Source organism: Scyliorhinus torazame, chromosome 9 (genome assembly GCF_047496885.1).
Source record: "Scyliorhinus torazame isolate Kashiwa2021f chromosome 9, sScyTor2.1, whole genome shotgun sequence".
NCBI lineage: Eukaryota > Metazoa > Chordata > Chondrichthyes > Carcharhiniformes > Scyliorhinidae > Scyliorhinus > Scyliorhinus torazame.
This window is the reverse complement of record NC_092715.1, coordinates 101,705,812-101,727,108: the sequence shown is the minus strand read 5'-3', so window position 1 is coordinate 101,727,108 and position 21,297 is coordinate 101,705,812. Positions and strand designations below refer to the sequence as shown.

Here is a 21,297-nt window from a genome sequence, read left to right as displayed (position 1 = left end):
TGGGCTAGATGCATCGCCACCTCTGGATGTTTACAGATTTTCCTTGTTCTTGAATTGTCTTTGAAATCCCTCTGCCCCGCCATCTCCCTCTCCTGCACTACAGGGGTGGCACAAAGTCTGCGGGCCCGGATACAGTCAGGGACCCTGTTAGAGAACCCCCTCTGGGGATCAGGCAGTGTAGTTGTAATGTGGCAGCACTACATTTACCATGACACATTGGTTGCAATGGACTGGAGGCAGCTCAGCATCATCAACAGGCTGATTTCAACTGTCCAGATGTATATTAACCCCAGTAAAGGAACTAACCGATATACAAGGTGGTTTACTCGAAATCTTTTAAGTATCAGGAGACAATTTTACTTTGTACCTTCACTTCAGGGCCAGTGTATCTGTGGGCGGAATTGGCCGATGCTTCAGATGGCAGTGTATCTGCAAGCAGGTCAAATGGATCTTGACCCTTTAAAGATAAAAAAGACATTAATTTTCTGATACACCTCACTTGGAACACATTCTGACAGCAGTGAAGTATTAATTGAAAAGAGAACCCATGTACTGCTGCTTACTCAAACTTTCAGTTCCTGGTGAGAAGCCTTGACATTGGGTGCAGGAAGTAGGATAAAAGGTTGCATTTTTAGCATCAATAGTTGGTGAATTCTATGTCTAATTTTATGAATGAGATTGGTTTAAGAAGTTGCAGGGCAATAAATACTGCAAAGGTGAAGTTAATGAATTAAGTCCATTATTTGACCTATTTTACTTCATTAAAGCAGTACCAATGTTGAGACTCAGGAAAGTTTTAATCTTCCAGTGTCTGAAAGCTTTGGTGAGTGGGGGAGTGGAAGAATTTAAATTTTAACCATTCTGAAATATGAGCGCAATTGATCAGAGGATAATCAACAGCACCTAAACAGGTCAAAATAAATCTTTTATTCAAAATATGCACTTTAACCTGTTATTTGATACATTTTACTTTATTAACATCCTAACATCATTGAAGATTGGGAAGATATTCATGTTCTGGAGTCCAGACACACTAAGGCGGTGGGGACACTTTCAATTTGAAGTGGTCCCCAAAATGAGTGTAATTGATCAGAGCAATCAAATGCACTTGGCCAATACAAAATTTTTAATCTCTCAAAATTACACCCTAATTCTAATATTATAATGCCCACTTCAGTATCTCGTCCTCTACCCACATTTGTTTCACCTGCAGCAGGAGGAGGCCCACACCAAGTGAGTAGCCCAGCAGCCTTTACTGTCCAGCAAGGGGGAAGGGACACATCCTTTGGGTGTTCCCTGCACAAACTGGAGGCAACCCCCACCCAAAGGTCATACCTCCCTTGGTAGGTGGCAGGTAAATTTATGAGTTCTTTGAGTTAGCCCATTGGTCATGGGCAATTTCACCAGGAGGTGGAATAAAGGCAGGAATGGAAAGAGGAGGGGTGGAATTACAGAATACTGGATCAAGGTGTAAGTCACAGAAGGATGAGTCAATGCTGGTGATGTGCAGACGAAGTAGGGAGACTTTAGGGCTGAATTCTCTGACGGTGCGATCCTCCGCTTCACCGGCAGTGCACTCACGCCCATGGATTTTCCGATGGCGTGGGGGTGCCCACAATGGGAAATTCCACTGGCCGGCTGCCGGGACAGAGGATCCCTATGCCGGCGGGGGCATGCTGCATATAGTGGCGGGATAGAGAATTCCACCAATAATACTTGAACAGACAAAATATTTTATAAGTGTCCAGAAAGAGTCACCTATCACTCACTGTTAATTGTTGTGACGCAGATTCAAAAAGTCACAGGAAATGTGAAACACTTTGGTTTTTAAGGGGCCTCATGAGACCTGGGGCTGGACTCTCCACCACGTACAGCGGAGTTCCCGATGCGGCAGAGAATCCAGCGTTGGTTAAAAAACGGGATGAGCTCCGATGCTCCAATCCTCTGCTGGTGGAGACATCTCGCACCAGCAGGAGGATGTAAATCCATCCTATTAATGGGCTGGGCACAGGATTATTCAAGGCGGCGTGATTCTCCAGCCCGCTGGGCCAGAATCACATGGGCGAGAATTGGTGCAGGTATTGCCTCGTAATGGGACAAGGGGGTAACTCTTTAAGGATGTTGCCCTGAAAGTCCATCGAAGGGTCACCCTCCCCCCCACAATGCACATCCTGCCCATCCTACCCCTATCAGACCCTCCCCCACCGGTCCCATCCCACCGGAGACTCGCTCATAAGAGAGATCCTTACCAGAAACCCCCCATTACAGAGACCCTCATTACAGAAAACCCTACCAGAAACACCGCCATTACAGAGACACCTCCATAATAGAGGCCCCCAAAAGAGAGACTACCACCCATAAGAAACACCCCTACCTGGAAGGCCCCATAACAGAGACCATAGCCTGGAAGCCCACGATTGCAAAGATCCCTGCCTGCAAGTCACCCATTACAGAGACCCCTGTCTGGAAGCTAAAGAGCAATTATCCAAACCTCGCGAGATGTCATGATCTGGATCTCGCCCGCGCAGGCTCGTTTAAATATGAAGAGCCGGATTCTCCTGCCGTGTGGGAAATAATGGCCTCCTCAGCGAGACTGCCAAGGTACCTGGGTGGCATTGCCAAGCTGGCAGGGACACTGCTAGTTTGCCAGGGGCAGGATGCCACTGCGATGGGTCAGGGCTGAGGGGGGCCATGGCCATGAAAGACGGGGATGAGGAGTGGGGGGTGAAGGGGCCTCAAAATGATTGGGGGGGGGTTTTAAGGGTGGTTGTCCTGAAAGGAGGGCGGCCCGAAAGGGGGGTTGGCAGGCCTGCATAACTGATAGCGGGGTGATTTCACTTGGGGGTATGGGGCAATGCCTATGTATGTGAGGGTGACATTGCCCATGGGCGGGAGGGTGTGCGGGAGATTGGGCACCCTTTCAAAATGGCGGTCCGATCTCTGAAGAGCTGGTCTCAGCTCCTGAGTGATGAAAAAAATTCTAAGAGTGGGGGTTGATCGGGTAGAAAGTCCCGAAGACCCCCAAAAATGACAAGTGTGTTTAGATAGAGATGGGGAACTCTGCAAGAGCCAGACAGAAACTCCCAGCAAACCCCCCCTAAAATGGCACTTGGAAACTTTCCTGTTAAATCGCACCCTAAGTGCGGTCGAATCATACCCAATGGGCTGGATTCTTCCGCCCCGCCATACGCAAAATTGCCACGGGCAAGACATGGTCAATGGAAAAGTCTATTGACCTCGGGTGGGATCCTCCGATCGCTGGCCGGGCGTGAATGAAATCAGTCATTCAAAGCAAAACTGTTTACTTCTGAAACAATTTTTAAAATGAAAAGAGAGAGAGACAGGCCAAAACACGTCTTTCTCCTTGCCTGTAGTCCACAGCAATCAAAGGGAAAACAAACACCTCACACAGCTACAGCCACAGTCCAGCTCCACCCACACAACGACATCACTGAAGCCTTGTGATAAGACAAAAACCTTTCTTAAAGGGACAGTCCCATGAAACCAGTTCAGTTGAGAGTATGCAGTTGTTTTAGATTTGATATTTCAGACTTTCTCCTCTGTTTTCTTCTGAAGTATTTTGTTTTGTTAGCCTTGTTCTGAGGATCTATTCTTTTGTCAACTCGTTGGGAGTTTTTCTGCCCATTGCAGCCTTCAGTACACGGGTCACTGCCATCGGCATCTCAGCAGGTGGCGATTGTGAACTCTGCTGGCAGCATCTCTTCTGAGGAGGCTGAGAGGGGCAGAAGAGAGAGGAGACCAGGTGACCACAGGCAGCCTCGCAGTGAGGGACCTGTGGGCACAGGGGCTGCAGGACCAGCAAGGAGAGCAAGGCGGACAGCACCACAGAACTCACCACTATCCTGCAGCCAGAGCAACAATTCAGCTACCTCGACATATCTGTGGTCCAGGGGCACAGGAGACTCTGGCTCTCTAGGGACATCGTGACCTCATTATGCCATATGATTGGGTGTAAGATCGCCTCCAACTTTGTGTGTGGGCATCCAATGCCAGTGGTTCTGAAGGTCACAGTAATGCTCAATTTCTATGCATCCGATCATTCCAGGAGTCTGTTGGGAATCTGTGTGGAGTGTCCCAATCATCTGTCCATTGCTACGTCAAGCTCGTAACTGATGCTCTGTTTGCACAGGTCCACAGATTCATTCATTACCGGACAGTCCAAGCCAGCCTGGCTGAACGAGCCCGAGGCCTCATAGTTATTTATTGGTTCCCCACATCCAGGGTGCCATAGACTGCAATCCTGTGGCCCTCAAGGCTCCAGCAGGTCAGCCTTTGTGAATAGGAATGGATACCACTCCATGAACGTGCAGATAGTGTGTGGTCAGAGGACCCAGATTCTGCAAGTCTGTGCATGGTACCTTTCCAACTTCCTTGATTCACACATTCTGTGACACTCCCAGGTGCCAAGGCTGTTCATGGCTCTAGTCATGCTGGATAGTTGGCTGCTGCGTTGCAAAGGGTATCTGTTGAATTATACCACTCCAGCACCCTAGGACAGGGGTGGGAATGAGATACAATCAATGTCATATCTCCACAAGGGCAGTGGTTCGGAGGAACATGGGTTCCGCTGCCTGGACCATTCTGGGGTGTCCTGATACTCCGTTCAGAGCCAGTATCTCTTATTGCTGTGGTCTGCTGCGCACTGCACAATCTGGCATTGGCAAAGTGGGGATCCCACTTGCGGATGAGGACATCGAGGCAGCTAAACGCTCCTCAGAGCACAAATCTGCAGATGGATCTGATGGGGAGCATGGGCAGGCAGAGGCTGAGGATGAGGAGGCAGATTTCATGAATATTCAGAGCGGCAGAGACACCAGTGAGGCTTTGATTCAATGCCCATTCCGCTAAGCTGCAAGGGCTTGGCTTCCATTTCAGCGACATGGCTGGGCTCTCCTCAGTCGTTGTGGCCTCAAAAGATGCCACAGTCATTGGCAGAGGGGCAAAGGAGCTGCCACCATCATCTAGGGCACCTTGAGAGGAGCCCACATACACAACATGCAGTTCGTCCACCAGCATGAGATGTGTTTGCTCTTCCTTGCTCACTATTGATGGATGGGGCCCTAACAAGAGACTAGCTGCCTCATCCACCTCCTAAGCTAACAGGAGGTGGATTAGTAAGTCAGAGCACAAACCTATGAACCCCCGATCTGTTCCTGGAGCTGCCTCTCCATGAGAGTCGCCACTCACTTAATGAAGGAGGCTGTGTGCTCGATGCTCAAAGTCAAAGCTGTAACCATGCTTCTCATGGACTCAAGACAGACACCATAGCACACAGACTCTCAGGGGTCGCTGTCAGATCTCCCTGCGCATCCTGCTGGCCATCCAGCATTAGCCACCTGACGGAGGATCCCAAAGGCTCCTCACCTGTCTCAGACTCAGCATGGCCCTGGTTTCTAGCAGTCCTACGGCTGCCAGCACCCTGGGAACTCTCTGCTGCCGCTAGCCCCTCATGCAAGTGTGATATACCCTCACCATAGTGCACTCCAAAATGAGCCAAGCACTAAAGCCTACCAATGTGCCTATGTCTGCACTGGTGATTGGTGCAAAAAATGTGGGTTGTTGGGGATCGTTCCTTGGGGTCAGCTGCATGTGGGGAAGATGGCAATTCTGAGGGAGAAACAGAATATGTCAGTTAAGAACATCCTCACTTATCATAGAATTTACAGTGTAGAAGGAGGCCATTCGGCCCATCGAGTCTGCACCGGCTCTTGGAAAGAGCACCCTACCCAAGGTCAACACTGCCACCCTATCCCCATAACCCAGTAACCCCACCCAACACTAAGGGCAATTTTGGACACTAAGGGCAATTTATCATGGCCAATCCACCTAACCCGCACATCTTTGGACTGTGGGAGGAAACCGGAGCACCCGGAGGAAACCCACGCACACACGGGGAGGATGTGCAGACTCCGCACAGACAGTGACCCAAGCCAGAATCGAACCTGGGACCCTGGAGCTGTGAAGCAATTGTGCTATCCACAAGGCTACCGTGTCTTAGTGTCTGTGCAAGCATGATGGTTGCTTTCCAAAAGGACATGTTCCACACTGACTGACCAAATGATAGGATTTAAACTTCTCATTGGCGATGCACAACCCTGCCCTTTTTGCACACTCCCCAGTCTCTCATCTGCTCACTACACTCTTCCTGTCATTGCAGACCCCTGCCTTTCAGAGACCTGTTGACATTGCTCCTTCCTCACATTCCATGTCCAGGGCGATTACAATCAAACCTGGACAGTATCAGAATGTTGACCAGCCCACCACCCATTCATGTGCACTCCGGAATGTTATTGCTTATCTTCTCTTGAACGTAAGCAAGTGCATTCATTACTCCATCCGCTACCTGCAACACCATTCCAACCTCGTGAACCCCTTCAACGGGCAGCACGGTAGCACAAGTGGATAGAACTGTGGCTTCACAGCACCAGGGTCCCAGGCTCGATTCCCTGCTGGGTCACTGTCTGTGCGTAGTCTGCACGTTCTCCCCGTGTCTGCGTGGGTTTCCTTCGGATGCTCCGGTTTCCTCCCACAGTCCAAAGACGTGGAGGTTAGGTGGATTGCCCTTAGTGACCAAAAAGGTTAGGAGGGGTTATTGGGTTACGGGGATAGGGTGGAAGTGAGGGCTTAAGTGGGTCAGTGCAGACTCGATGGGCCGAATGGCCTCCTTCTGCACTGTATGTTCTATGTCTATGTCTAACGGAGAGGCAGCTTGACTATATAATGCAGAGAGGCTGCTCCACCTGCAGTCTCTGGCAATTAAGATTGGAACTTCTGCATGGATGGTGGAGCTGCAGAGTGAGAACTCGGTGCTGCACATTGGAATCAACAGAAATAAAAGTTGTGAAAAAAGTAAAAGAGGTTTATGACTTTCTCCCACTTGTTTCACATGATTGCTCAAGTCAAAATCTAACCTTTATGTTTCCTTATTCCATTTGCATGGATCACTCAGATTGCAAAATGAGAATCTTTGCAGTGGCCCTAAGAATTCCCAACCTACACCACCTGCAGTCTCGAACAGTTTAAAATTGGAGCCATACCTGCGGCTGCAGAGATGGTGGAGCTGCAGAGTGAGAAGTCGGAGCTGAGCATTTTGAAATCGGAGCGGCAGACCTTTGGATAAAGTCTGCTGACAGAGTATCCAGGACGTCACCTTCTGTCATACTCTGTAATAACAATACAATAAATATAATTAAAACATCTGAAAGATATTTTAAGAACACAGAAATAAAACCTCAAATCCTCAAGAGTGAAGCTAAGAAACTACTTCATTTGCAATAGTGGCCATAACTATTCAATTTCTTCCTCGCATCATTTGGTTTCTGAAATATGATGTAACCCAGAAGAAATGGAGAGATGAACTCTGTCAATCCCATGTGTGGAACATGTAAGACAGTATGATGGCTGCAGTGGTCTTAATTTTCCCTAGGTCCCCAGATTCCAGGGTGTCGGGGACAGCGCCAGGGCACTGGCCAGCCTCGTCCCTCACCACTTGGGAGCTTTACTCACCTCCAAGCCCTTGGCGTGGCGATCATGACTGGGTTTCCATTTTTGGAAACCAGTAGCGAGGAGGATCATTTAACATCCAAGAAGCAATGATGTTAAGCCGATTAAATCTATGGTAATCAGGTTCACGCCGTCATTGGGTGTGAACCTGATTACGTCAGCAGGGAGGGCCCGTGAACATTACATTCTGAGGTCCCACTGCGCAAACCCCGTTAAAGCGACCACAACGCAATTTGTGCTCGGGCAATTAGGATACCTCAATGAAATCAAGCAAAGTCGACATAGTTTTGTGAAAAGAAAATTATGTTTGACTAATTTATTGGAGTTTTTTGAAGAAGTAACAAACAACATGGATTAAGGGGGACCTGTGGATGTGCTGTACTTAAATTTCCTGGAGTTATTTGACAAGATGCTTCAAAAGGTTACTGAGCAAAATAAGGGCCAGAATTCTTCAGTTGTCAGGATTCCCGCCAACGGGGCTCCTGGTGGCATGGGGTGGTTAAAATGGGAAATCCCATTGACCAGCAGCGGGAAGATAGACTCCCGCCACCAGAGAATGATACATTGCCGGAAAACATGTGGCTGCTGGTCCAGAGAATCCAGCCCAAGAGTTCATAGTGTCGGCGTAACATGTTAGCATGGATAGAGGATTGGCTAGTACACACAAAACAGAGAGCAGGGATAAAGGGGTCATTTTGAAGTTGGCAAGATGTAACAAGCGGAGTGCCACCGGGATCAGTGCAGGGCATCAATTATTTGCAATTTGTTTCCCAATGTCTTGAATGAAGAGACTGAATGCATGCTTGTTAAATTTGCTGATGACACAAAGATACTTGGGCGGGATTCTCCGACCCCCCGCCAGGTCGGAGAACCGCCGGGGGTCAGCGTGAATCCCACTCCCGCTGGCCTCTGAATTCTCCCACCCCCCCAAAAACCGACATGGTGTGAGTCGCGCCGCCCGCCTCAGAGAATGGCGGGGTCCGGCGTGACTCAATGGGCCCTGGGACCACCCGAATTCTCCGGCCCACGGTGGGCCGAAGTCCCGCCCGCTTGTAGCCGGTTCCACCGGCGTAAATTGGAGTTGGTCCTTTATCAGCGGGACCTGGCGGCGCGGGCAGCCTCCGGGGTTATTGGGGGGTCACGGGGGGATCTGGCCACAGGATGTGCCCCCACGGTGGCCTGGCCCGCGGTCGGGGCCCACCGATCCGCGGGCGGGCCTGTGCCGTGGGGGCACTCTATTCCTTCCGCACCGGAGGCCGTGGTCATCCGCCATTCCCGGTGCGGAAGTGACTCCATGTGCACATGCGCGGGGATGACATCAGCAGACGCTGATGCTCCTGCGCATGTGCGGACCCGCGCTGGCCGGCGGAGTCCCTTCGGCCCCGGCTGGCGCAGCGCCAAAGGCCTTCCACACTGGCCGGCGGGACGCAAACCGCTCCGGCGCCGGCCTAGCCCCTGAAGGTGTGGAGGATCCGCACCTTTGGGGCGGCCCGACGCCGGAGTGGTTCCCGACACTCCACTGCGCCGTTTCTGCCTGCCCCGCCGATTCCCAGAGAATCCCGCCCAATTATGTGAGTAAGTTGTGAAGAGGACATACAGACTCGCAAAGTGACATAGATGGAGTATGTGAATGGGAATAAATTTGACAGATGGAGTACAATGTTGGAAAATGTGAAATTATCCACGTTGGTAGGAAGAATAGAAAGGCAGCATATTATTTTTTAAAAATATTTTATTCAAAAATTGTTGTTTATACAAACTATTCAAAACATTTCAACAAATTTTACATTATTACCACAAAAGAACAAAAATAACCCCAACCCCACCCCATCCAACCTAACTCAGCCCCTACCTAGACTATCCCCTGCCAACACCCCCACACAGCTGACACTAACCAGTTCCTTAAAAAGGCTAATGCACACACCCCCATCTTGAGTAAAACCCACCCAACGATCCTCTCAAAGGATACTTTATCTTCTCCAAGTGCAGAAAATCCACCAGGTCCCCCAACCAAGACTTCACCGGCTCCCTAGAACATCTTTCACACCTATCCTCCACTCAAGGGAAGAATTCACTCATAAAAGGGCAGCATGGCACCACAGTGGTTAGCACAGTTGCTTTACAGGTCCAGGTTCCTCCTTCTGCACTGTAAATTCTACGATTCTATGATTCTATACTATTTAAAATGTGGAGATGCCGGCGTTGAACTGGAGTGGGCACAGTAAGAAGTCTTACAACACCAGGTTTGTTTCAAATCATTAGCTTTCGGAGCGCAGCTCCTTCCTCAGGTGAATTCAGGGGATCGTCCCAGGCGTCTTTGATCTCTCGCTACACTGGGGAGTTCCGGCCACAGGAGCTCCCCACTGTACAAAACGGGGCTACGTGCTGCCTTGGCTGCATGCGAGTCGCATTGAATAGCCATGTGTTTCTCAGCACTGTGAGCGCTGGGAAACACACGGCTAAACACACTTGCTATGGGACTTTGTTCCCTTTTGGGAGAATCGCGCCCATAGTTTTGGCCTCAACTGCTTCCTGTGGTAATGAATTCCACTGGCTGAACTCTCTCTGGGTGAGGAAATGTCCCCTCAAGAGGCCCCAAATGGTCTACCCCGTATTGTAAGACTGTGACCCCTGATTCTGGACACCCCCACCATCGGATACATCCTTCTTGTACCTACACTGTTTAGTCCTGCTGGAAATATAGGTTTCTATGAGATCGCCCCTCATTCTTCTGAACTACAGTGAATACAATCTTAACCAACTCAATCTCTCCTCATATGTCAGTCCTGCCAACCCAGGAATCAGACCGGTAAACGTACTCTGCACTCCGTCTATAGCAAGAACATCCTTCCTCAGATAAGGAGACCAAAACTGCACAAAATATTCCAGGGGTGTGGCCTCACCAAGGCCCTGTATAATCGCAGCAGGACATCCCTGCTCATGTACTCAAATCCCCTCGTAATAAAGCTCAATATACTATTTGCCGCTTTACTGCACCTGCATGCTTACTTTCATTGGCTGGTGTACGAGGCCACCCAGGTCTCGTTGCAGATTCCTCTCTCCTAATTTATGGCCATTCAAATAATAATCTGCCATCCCATTTTTGCTACCAAAGTGGATAACCTCACATTTATTCAAATTATACAGCATCTGCCATTAATTTGCCCACTCACTCAACTTGTCCAAATCACACTGAAGGATCTCTTCACCCTCCCACCAAGCTTTATGCCATCTGCAAATTTGGAGATATTACATTTCATTCCCTTATCTAAATCATTAATATATATTGTGAATAGCTGGGGTTCCAGCACCGATCCCTGCAGTACCCCACTAGCCACTGCCTGCCATTTGGAAAAAGACCAGTTTATTTCTACTCTTTGCTTCCTGTCTGCCAACCACTTTTTTGTCCATCTCAATACATGACTCCTAATCCCATGCACGTTAATTTTACGCGCTAATCTCTTGTGGAAAGCGTTCTGATATTCCAAATAAACCACATCCTTCATCAACTCTGCTGTTTACATCCTCAAAGAATTCCTGTAGACTTGTCAAACATGATTTCCCTTTTCTAAATCCTTGCTGACTCTGTCTGATCCTGCCACTGTTTTCCAAGTGCTCTGCTGTAAAATCTTTGAGAATCAATTCTGGAATTTCCCCCATGACTGACATCAGGCTGACCTGTCTATAATTTCTGTTTTCAATTTACCTCCCTTCTTAAATAGTGGGGCTACGCTAGCTACCCTCCAATCTGTAGGAACTGTTCCAGATTCTACAGAATTTTGGAAGATGACCACCTATGCATCCAATATTGCGAGGGCCAACTTGGTTAAGGTCCTGGGGATTAATCAGACTTCAATCCCATCAATTTCCCCAATGCTATTTCTCTACTAATTCAGATTTCCTTTAGCTCCTCCCTCTTGCTAAACCCTGTGTTCCCCAAAATTTCTGGTATGTTATTTGTGTCCTGTGTGAAGACAAAACCAAAATATGTATTTATTTGGTCAGCCATTTCTTTGTTCCCCATTATAAATCCCCCGTTTCTGTCTGTAAGGGACCTACATTTGTCTTCACCAATCTATTTCCCTTCACATACCCATAGGAACTTTTACAGTCAGTTTTTATGTTCCCTGTAAGCTTACTCTCATACTCTATTTTCCTCTTCTTAATCAATCCCTTGGTTCTCCTTTGTTGAATTCTAAACTGCTGCCAATTCTCAGGCCTGTTCTTTTACTTGGTCAATTTGTATGCTTCTTTCTTGGATCTAATACTATCTCTAATTTCTCTCTAAGTCATGGTTTGGCCACCTTTCCCGTTTTACTTTTGCGCCAGACAGGAATAAACAAATGTTGCTGTTCACCCATGCGTTCCTTGAATGTTTGCCATTGTCGATCTACTGTCATCCCCTTAAGTAACGTTTCCCAATCCATCATAACCAATTCGTGCTACATATCATTGTAGTTTCTTTTATTTAGATTCAGGACCCTAGTCTCAGAATCAATTACGTCACTCATTCACCTTGATGAAAAATTCTATTATATTGTGGTCACTCATTCCCAAGAGTCTCTCACAATAGATTGCCAATGATTCCTTTCTCATTACACAATACCCAGTCTAGGATGGCCTGTTCTCTAGTTGGTTCCGCAACGTATTGATCCTGATAACAATCCTGTATATACTCCAGTAATTCCTCCCCTATGGTTTTGTGGCTAATTTGATTTGCATAATCTATATGCAGGGTAAAGTCACCCATAATTACAGATATTCCTTTGTCATGCACATCTCTAATTTCCTTCTGCAACGTTCATTCAGACCTGAACTTTATGTTTCCAGGAAACTCATTGTTGACATTTGGAATCACAGGGAAAAGCAGGGCTCTATCATACAAATATACAGTAAGATTAATAGTCAGTACATTAGCATCTCTGCACACAAGTTAAGTAATGAGATGCCATTTTCTCAAAATAGAACAGAGCTTAATTATTAAATTAACAGGATAGGGAATCAGGCACTTATGGAAATCTTTAACAAAACTACAATTTTCAAACCTTGTCATTCTGACAGTTAAACGCAAAGAAAATGCTCTGGTGGTAGTCAACATAATGGGGAAGATTTATTGACAAGATAAATTTAATTTCCTCATCTTTGTCATTTCGGAGCCTGTTGGAGTACGCTGAAGGAGAATTCAGAATGTCGAAATTACCTAACAGCACGTCTTTCGGGACTTGTGGGAGGAAACCAGAGCACCCGGCGGAAACCCATGCAGACCCAGGGAGAACGTGCAGACTCCGCACAGACAGTGACCCAAGCCGGGAATCGAACCTGGGACCCTGGAGCTGTGAACCAACAGTGCTAACCACTGTTCTACCGAGCCGCTCTTCATGTTCCAAGTACTTAATATTTCTCTTATCGTTTTGCCCAACACAATGAAGGAAGCCGCTGACGCTCAGTTTTATTTTTTGGAATGTGGGATCTTCCACCTTGGGCAACAACTCGCTGCTGATCCCAGCTGTCATTACGTAGTATGCTTCATAAAAACTTCAACCACTATCTTTATTGTAATAATAGCATAAATATCACTGTCTTATGGAGTGGTGTTTTCAAGAGTTTTATTGTAGAGAATCAAATCCTCTTAGAAGAACAAATAAAATTAAGCATTACCTTCTCTGTTGCCTTTGGCTTTGCGCCTGGACCAGTGGAGGAAGAGGCCACTTTACCTTTATCCTGTTACAAGAAACAACTTCATCAGATTCTTCTCAGGGTAACAGAATTAAATAGTAACATAATTGCAGAGAACGTTGATGCATGCTGCCAGTGCGAACCTCATTTGATCAATAAGTTGAATTGCAAAGGCATTTAGTTATTATGTAGCAAGATTAATCAGAGGAGAGTACTGTTGTGTTTTATTTTGTTAATCTCAGTCAGATTCCTTTGATGCAATATATCAGCATCATTTCTACTATTGCAACAAAATTATTTAAGTGCTCGTTGAAACGTTACTGCAGAGATTTGTCTGGATGTTCTGTACATGGACATATTTTGAAAATACAAAATTATTGATACAATTATTGACTTGGCTCAAAGCAATTGTGAGACCAAACCTTAGGATCAGGTTGCTCTTTAAATCTATAATCAGGTGGTATAGATTCTTCCTTTTCTCCCACTCGTTCAGCCTTCTTCTTGGTAGCATCTGATTCCTGAAAATGTGAGAAATACAATTTAAGTAAATACTAAAGCTCAATATCCATACACTTTGCTTCTGTAAAATTATAGAGTTGGTTGAATTAAGTGAACATTTGGGAAAGTATTGAAGGTTCTGGACAAACTCCTTGTAAAAACCTACTGCAGTTGACAGCAATGGCGATGACCAAGAGCTGGAAAATACTCCATGCAGTGTCCACTCCTATTTAGTCCAAGCTGACACAAAAAAGTTTCATGCATCAGTTTGATTTGTGTTAAAGTACAAGTTACAGAAATTGAAACCTTGTTGGTAATTTCTGCATTTTGGGGTCATTTAGTAGATTTGTCTTACCATGTCCCCAAGTGGAGATTGTAACACAATAATTAGAGGAAAAATACTCAGTCATTTGCCTGAGTCGCAAGAAGCTGCCAAAGGACTAATTTAGTGAAAGATTGTAGGCAATATGTGCCTTCATTTATAATATCTGCCACCACATGTGAGTCTTCACAGCCATGTAGATTCAAAGATATTTTATGCCAAGGATTTCAATTACCTAATGGGGAGACTTTCACAGGCAAAATAAGGCTGCAAAATATTCACCAAGGTTAATGACTGGCCTCTGAGATACTAAATTCACAGAAAGCACAGTGTAGGGAATTGCTTTTATCAATGAGGGTTATTTGTGGATGGTGCCTCTTGGCTCACAAATGGTACATAATCTTGTTCAGCACACATTTCCAGAACTGCTTTTGGTTCTTCAAATTGCTGATAAATTCACAACTGATTACTCCAGTCACACTTTTATTTAAAAAAAAAAGGTTACAAAGCCACCAAAGCAGAGTCCCTTTAAATCATGCTGAAACACTATAAACAGATGTCACCATTGCTGATGGAGAATCCCAACCAGCCACAAATAAATATTGGCTGGAATTTTAAGTGCCCCTGCCCTCTCCTTCAAGTTCCTCCTCTCCAGAAGCAGGTTGGAAAGTGGGGAAGGTGGGTGCAAAATTAGGTGGCATTGCACAGGTTACTGTGCCTATTGCATCTCCATCTCCGCTGGGATTTTACCATAATCTGGGTTTGTGTCAGGCAACATGCCTGGCCAATTGACCAGACGTAGGGGTGCCACTTCATAAGGCAAGGTTGCCAAGTAAGCCTTGGCGACCTGGCTGAAAGCTCAATGGCAGGGTGGTCATCAAGTTTTGGCATTCTGTGGCCAATGGGGGCCCTCTCCAGCACAATTGCCACTACTACTTTCCCTCACACCTGGTCTCCCACTTGCCACCCGCAATGTCTGACTGGCCGAGCGAAGCCACCCCATTTGCAGTTATCTGGCCTCTATCAGTTTCTCATCAGAGACTGAATGTAGTCCCAGCAGTGACTACCACCCAGCGGCACTGCTGGGACAGGAGAGTTGCTAGCCTTCTAATTGGCTGGCAGATCGATGAGGCGAGGCATCCTCTCACATTGGAGTGAAAGCCACCATCTCAGGCAATTAACAGCTCAGTGACCATAAGGTCTCGTGATGGCTTCCTGGACTGGTGGAGTTGAGGTTGCCCATGAGTCTTCAGCCACTTGGCAGTGCCACAGCCTCCACAAAAAAAGCCAGCTATAGAGTCACTATGGTACAGGAGGAGACAAGTTGGCCCACTGAGGAGTCAAATCCAATCAGCTTTATTCCACAGCTTTATCCCCAAAACCCTGCAAGCTTCTTTCCCTCAAATGCCAATCCAGCTTCCTTTTGAAATCATTAATCAACTCTTCTGTCACTAGCCTCGCAAGCATTCGTTAGATTTCATAAAGAAAAATCTATTAATAAGTTAGAAATGGTGGGAGCCATGGAGAGAAATGCAGCATAAATTCATTGTATTCTTCTTTACATATCAAAATAGAGACCTCCTATGATTAAATCGTGCCATGAAACATTTTAGGTTTATTTGAACAAACAGAAAGGGGCTCTGTTAAACGTCTCATTGAAAAGATGCCCTTCTAATGACACAAATAAAGGAATTAAGTTAAAAAGGGAGAAAATACAGAGTTAAGGGGAAAGAGTAGGGATTAACTAGATAGTTCTACCAGTGAACTGACACAGAAAAACACATACAATGCAGTAACTGGAAATTTATTCAAAGTCTCCAAGTATCAAAAGACAATTTTCATTTGTACCTTCACTGGGGGACCAGTATATTTTGGACCTGAATTGTCCGGTGCTTGTGATGGAAGTGTCCCTGCAAGTAGGTCAAATGGATCTTCATCCTTTAAAAACAAAACATATTTTCTCTTTTTAACAAAAACAACTGAAGCAAATCCTGACAGCCATGAGATAATTATTGAAGAAAGAACTCAAGTAACTGTTGCTTACACTGGCACCACAGAGTGGTTAGTGAATGGAAATCCACCACATTGGGATGGACTGGAGTTACATGTCAATCTTTCTGAGTAGGGGGGGCAGGTTGCTTTTCCTGTGACCCAATCTGTACTTTCATGGTCGCTTTTTACCAATAGTTTTTTTAAAAAGTTCTTTTTAAACCTGACTTCATAGTTTCACGGAGAGGAGAGAGCAGCTCCAGAGTGAGAAACAGATCGGAGAGAGGTGGACCCAGCTAATTACAACAGCAGGGGAAGGGACAGCAGCTACAGAGTGAGAAACCAATCGAAGAGAATTGTAGAATTTACAGTGCAGAAGAAGGCCATTCAGCCCATCAATTCTGCCCCACCCCTTGGAAAGAGCATGCCACCTAAGCCTATATGTCCACCCTATCCCCGTAACCCAACCTAACCTTTTTGGATATTAAGGGCAATTTATCATGGCCAATCCACCTAACCTGCACATCTTTGGACTGTGGGAGGAAACCGGAGCACCCGGAGGAAACCCACGCACACACGGGGAGGATGTGCAGACTCCGCACAGACAGTGACCCAAGCTGGAATCGAACCTGGAACCCTGGAGCTGTGAAGCAACTGTGCTAACCACTGTGCTACCATGTCGTCCATTAAAGGTAAAAAGGAGAACTTTTTTACAGATTAAAAACGAAAGACCAGTTGGAATTTTTAAAAAAAATTTAAAAGTAATTAAATAAAATTGGGATGCAGGACCAAGAGATGTGTAGTACTTGCATGATGTGGGAGCTGGTGGACCCCATTGTGGTTCCTACTTACTACATCTGTAGCAAGTGTTGGTTGCTTGAGGAACTTCGGCTCAGAGTTGGTGAGCTGGAGTCTAAGCTTCAGATATTGTGACACATCATGGAGGAGAAGAGTTTCTGGAAGGCTATGATTCAAGAGGCAGTCACACCCCTTAGATTAATACCTTGAATTCGGCCAGTGATCAGGGACAGGAGGGTGTGACTATGAGAGCGGCAGGTAGAGGGATCCAGGAGTCTCAACCCTTATCCTTGTCCAACAGATTTGAGATTCTTCCTCACTGTGTGGGTGACAGGGGGACTGTATGAAGGATTAGCAAACTGACCATAGCACCGTGGTACAGGGGGCCATTCAAGTGGGGTAAGAAAAGAGAAATATAGTCGTAATCGGGGTAGTGTAGCTAGGGGCACAGACACTGTTCCTGTGACCAGAATCGAGAGACCTGTAGGTTGTATTGCCTACCTTGTGCCAGGGTTCGCAATAGCTCATCTGGGAGTAATCTACAGATCCCCAAACAGTAGTTCTGCAGTGGGGCACAGTATAAACCAGCAAATACTAGGGGCTTGTAAGAAAGGTACGACAATGGAGGCTAGCTAATGCCATTCCAATATTCAAAAAGGGAGGTAGAGAGAAAACAAGGAATAATAGACCAGTAAGCCTAACATCGATAGTGGGGAAAATTCTTGAATCCATTATCAAGGACTTTATAGCGGAACACTTAGAAAGCAGTGGCAGGATCAGTCAGAGTCAGCATGGATTTATAAAGATGTAACTAGTACAGTTGACAAAGGGGAGCCAGTCGATGTGGTATGTTTGGACGTTCAGAAGGCATTTGACAAAATCCCGCATAAGAGATTATTGTGCAAGATTAAATCGCATGAGGTTGGGGGAAATGTATTGACATGGATAGAAAACTGGTTGGCAGAGAGGAAACAAAGAGTAGGAATTAATGGGTCCTTTACAAATTGGCAGGCAGTAACAAGTGGGATGCCACAGAGATAGGTGCTGGGACCTCAACTATTCATAATATATATTAATGATTTGGATGAGGGAGGGCGGCATGATGGCGTAGTGGCTAGCACTGCTGCCTACGGCGTGAGGACCCGGGTTTGAACCCGGCCCTGGGTCACTATCTGTGTGGAGTCTGCACCTTCCCCCGGTGTCTGGATAGGTTCCACCCCCACAACCCAAAGATGTGCAGGGTAGGTGGATTGGCCATGCTAAATTGCCCCTTATTTGGAAAAAAATAAAGTTGGGCATGCTAAATTTAAAAAAAAATTATTTGGATGAGGGAACAAAATGTAACATCTCAAAGTTTTCAGATGATACCAAGTGGGTGTGGGGGGGGGGGGTGAACTGTGACAAGTATGCAGAGATCCTACAACATGATCTGGACAGGTTGGGCGAGGGGACAAATCAATGGCTGATGCAGTCTAATTTGGATAAGTGTGAGGTTATTCACATTGAAAGCAAAAACAGGAAGGCAGATTACTACCTGGATGCTTGTAAATTGGGAGGGGGGAGTGTGCAGCGGGTCCTGGGTGTCCTTGTGCACCAGTCGCTGAAGAAGCATGCAGGTACAGCAGGCGGTAAAGAAGGCTAATGGTATGTTGGCCTTCATTGCGAGAGGTTTCGAGTACAGGAGCAGGAATGTTGCACTTGTACAGGGCTTTGGTGAGGCCACACCTAGAATAGTATGTGCAATTTTGGTCTCCTTTTCTTAGGAAGGATGTTCTTGATCTCAAGGAAGTGCAGCGAAGGTTTACCAGACTGATTCCAGGGATGGCGCGACTGTCATATGAGGAGAGATTGACTAGGTTGGGATTCTTCTTGCTGGAGTTCAGAAGAATGAAGGAAGATCTCACAGAGACTTATAAAATTCTAACACGACTAGACAGGGTAGATGCAGGGAAGATGTTCCCGATGGTGGGCATGTCCAGAACCAGGGGTCAGTCGGAGGATTCAGGGTAAACCATTTCGGACAGAGATGAGGAGTCATTTCTTCACCCAAAGAGTGGTGAGCGTGTGGAATTAATTACCACAAGAAGTAGTTGATAAAAAAATATTGAATATATTCAAGAGGCAGCTAGATACAGCCCTTGGGGCGAATGGGATCAAAGGTTATGGGGGGAAAACAGGATTAGGCTATTGAGTTGGATGATCAGCTATGATCGTGATAAATGGCGGAGCAGGCTCGAAGGGCCAAAAGGCCTCCTTCAGCTCCTATCTTCTATGTATCTAATAATCATCGGGGATTTTAACATGCATATAGACTAGATTAAAGAAATTGGCAAGGTCAGCCTTAAGGGAGATTTAATTAAATGTATTTGAGATTGTTTTTTGGAGCAACCAGAGAGCATAGGCATGAGGACAGATTTGGCCCAAGTTGACTGGGCAGGAAGAATGAAAGACAGGACAGATGAGCAGTGGCAGTTGTTGAAGGAGATATTCAATTCCTCCCAACTAAAATATATTCCAGAGTGGAAGAAAGATTGTAAGAGGGGGAAAAACATCCATGGTTAAGCAAGGAAGTTCAAGATAACATAAAGATAAAAAGTATGGCACATCACATTGCAAAGGCCAGTGGCAGGATGGGAGATTGGGAAACATTTTCACATCAACAAAGGGTTACTAAAAAGTAATAAAAAGAGCAAAGAAAAATAATGAAAGACTAGCACAAAATATAAAAAAGGAAGGCAAAAGCTTCTATAAGTATATAAAAGGGAAGGGAGTAGCAAAAGTGAATGTTGGTCCCGTGGAGGATGAAACTGGGATGTTAATAGTGGGGAACATAGAAATGGTAGTTTTTACAGTGGATGAAACTAGTACCACCCCAATAGTAACAGAGAATGCAGAGGTAATAGAAAGAGAGGAAGTCAGAACAATCATCATCAGTAGGGAAAAGCATTAAACCAACCATTGGGATTGAAGGCAGACAAGTCCTCAGGGATGATGACCTACATCCTAGGGTCTTAAAGGAAGTGGCACCGGAGAAAGTGGATCAATTGGTTATAACATTCCACAATTCCCTGAATGTGGGAAAGGTTCCAGTGGATTGGAAAAATGCTAATTTAACACCCATATTCAAAAGGGAAGGGAGGTAGAAAGTAGGCAACTGTAGACAAGTTAGTTTAATGAGGGCCAGTTTAATTCACTTGGCTGGACAGTTTGGGCTGGATTCTCCAACCCCCCTGCCGGGTCGGAGAATCCCGGGGGGGGGGCAGCACGAATCTTGCCCGACGCCGGCTGCCGTATTCTCCGGCGCCGTTTATCGGGCGGGGGCGGGATTCATAATAGAGACATACAAGATCCAAGCTGACAGGAAAAGGCATTGCACCTCACCTTGGGCTTGATGTGAAGCTTGGCCTTAGCCAAAAGGCTGGGAAGCGATAAGAATTTTAATTAGTAATAGGTTGAAGGGTTATTGAGAATGGGGAGAAAAGCGGAGTTGAGGTCGAGATGAGACCATCTTGATCAAATTAAATGGCAGAGCATGCTCGAGGGGCTGAATTGCCAATCCTGGTCCTAGTTTTTATGTTCTTATACCAGAAGGAATAGTTGAGTCATGCGTATTGATGTGTTTTACATCGCTGGCTGCCGAATTTTCCGGTGCCGTGGATTTGGCGGGGGCGGGAATCGCGCCGTGCTGGTCTGCGGATGCTGGCAGTGGCTCCCCCCAGCGATTCTCCGGCCTGCGATGGGCCGAGTGGCCGCCCGTTTTAGGCCGGTCCCGCCGGCGTAAATTACAACAGGTACTTACCGGCGGGGAGATCTGGCCCCGGGAGGTGCCCCCATGGTGGCCTGGCCCACGATCGGGGCCCACCGATCCGCGGGCGGGCCTGTGCCGTGGGGGCACTCTATTCCTCCGTGTCGGCTGCTGTGCTCCTCCGCGATGGCCGACGCGGAGATGAACCCACCCCGCGCACGCGCTGAGATGACGCCAGCACGGCTGACGCTCCCGCGCATGCGCCAACTCGGCCAGCCGGTGGAGGCCGTTCGGCACCGGTTGGCGTGGCACCAAGCTCCTGCAGGCCCGACGCTGGAGTCGTTCAGACCACTCCTTCGTGCCGGAGTTGCCCGCCCTGCCGTTTTTTTCAGAATCCCGCCCATTGTGCTTAAACTTAAGTGAGTAGGTTACGGGATTTGAGTGGTATAAGAGTGATGCAATTAATGGGAGGAGCCATGTCTGGAGGAGGCAGTGTTGGTTAGTTTCTGGAAGTTGTGAGCTAAATAGCAGCTTTTGGCAAAAGGCTGTCAGATTCAGCATTGATCTGACAGACAGGGATCTCGGGCGTCATTCTCCGACCCCCCGCCGGGTCGGAGAATGGCCGTTGGCCGCCGTGAATCCCGCCCCCGATCCCGCCGAAGTCTCCGGTACCGGAGATTGGGCGGGGGCGGGAATCGGGCCGCGCCGGTTGGCGGGACCCCCCGCTCAATTCTCCGGCCCGGAT

At 47.0% G+C, this 21,297-nt stretch overlaps 1 protein-coding gene across 16 annotated transcripts in view; it reads right to left on the bottom strand.

Moving 5' to 3' along the window:
- Positions 1-21,297, bottom strand: part of cast (calpastatin) — a 318,006-nt gene that overhangs the window by 64,800 nt on the left and 231,909 nt on the right. For all 16 annotated transcript variants that reach the window (XM_072516336.1, XM_072516333.1, XM_072516334.1 and 13 more), the window contains 5 exons: positions 15,869-15,958; positions 13,623-13,718; positions 13,183-13,245; positions 7,059-7,184; positions 368-457 (listed from right to left, as the gene is read on the bottom strand). In XM_072516336.1, coding sequence (XP_072372437.1) covers positions 368-457; positions 7,059-7,184; positions 13,183-13,245; positions 13,623-13,718; positions 15,869-15,958 — 465 coding nt within the window. The remainder of the gene's footprint in view (positions 1-367; positions 458-7,058; positions 7,185-13,182; positions 13,246-13,622; positions 13,719-15,868; positions 15,959-21,297) is intronic.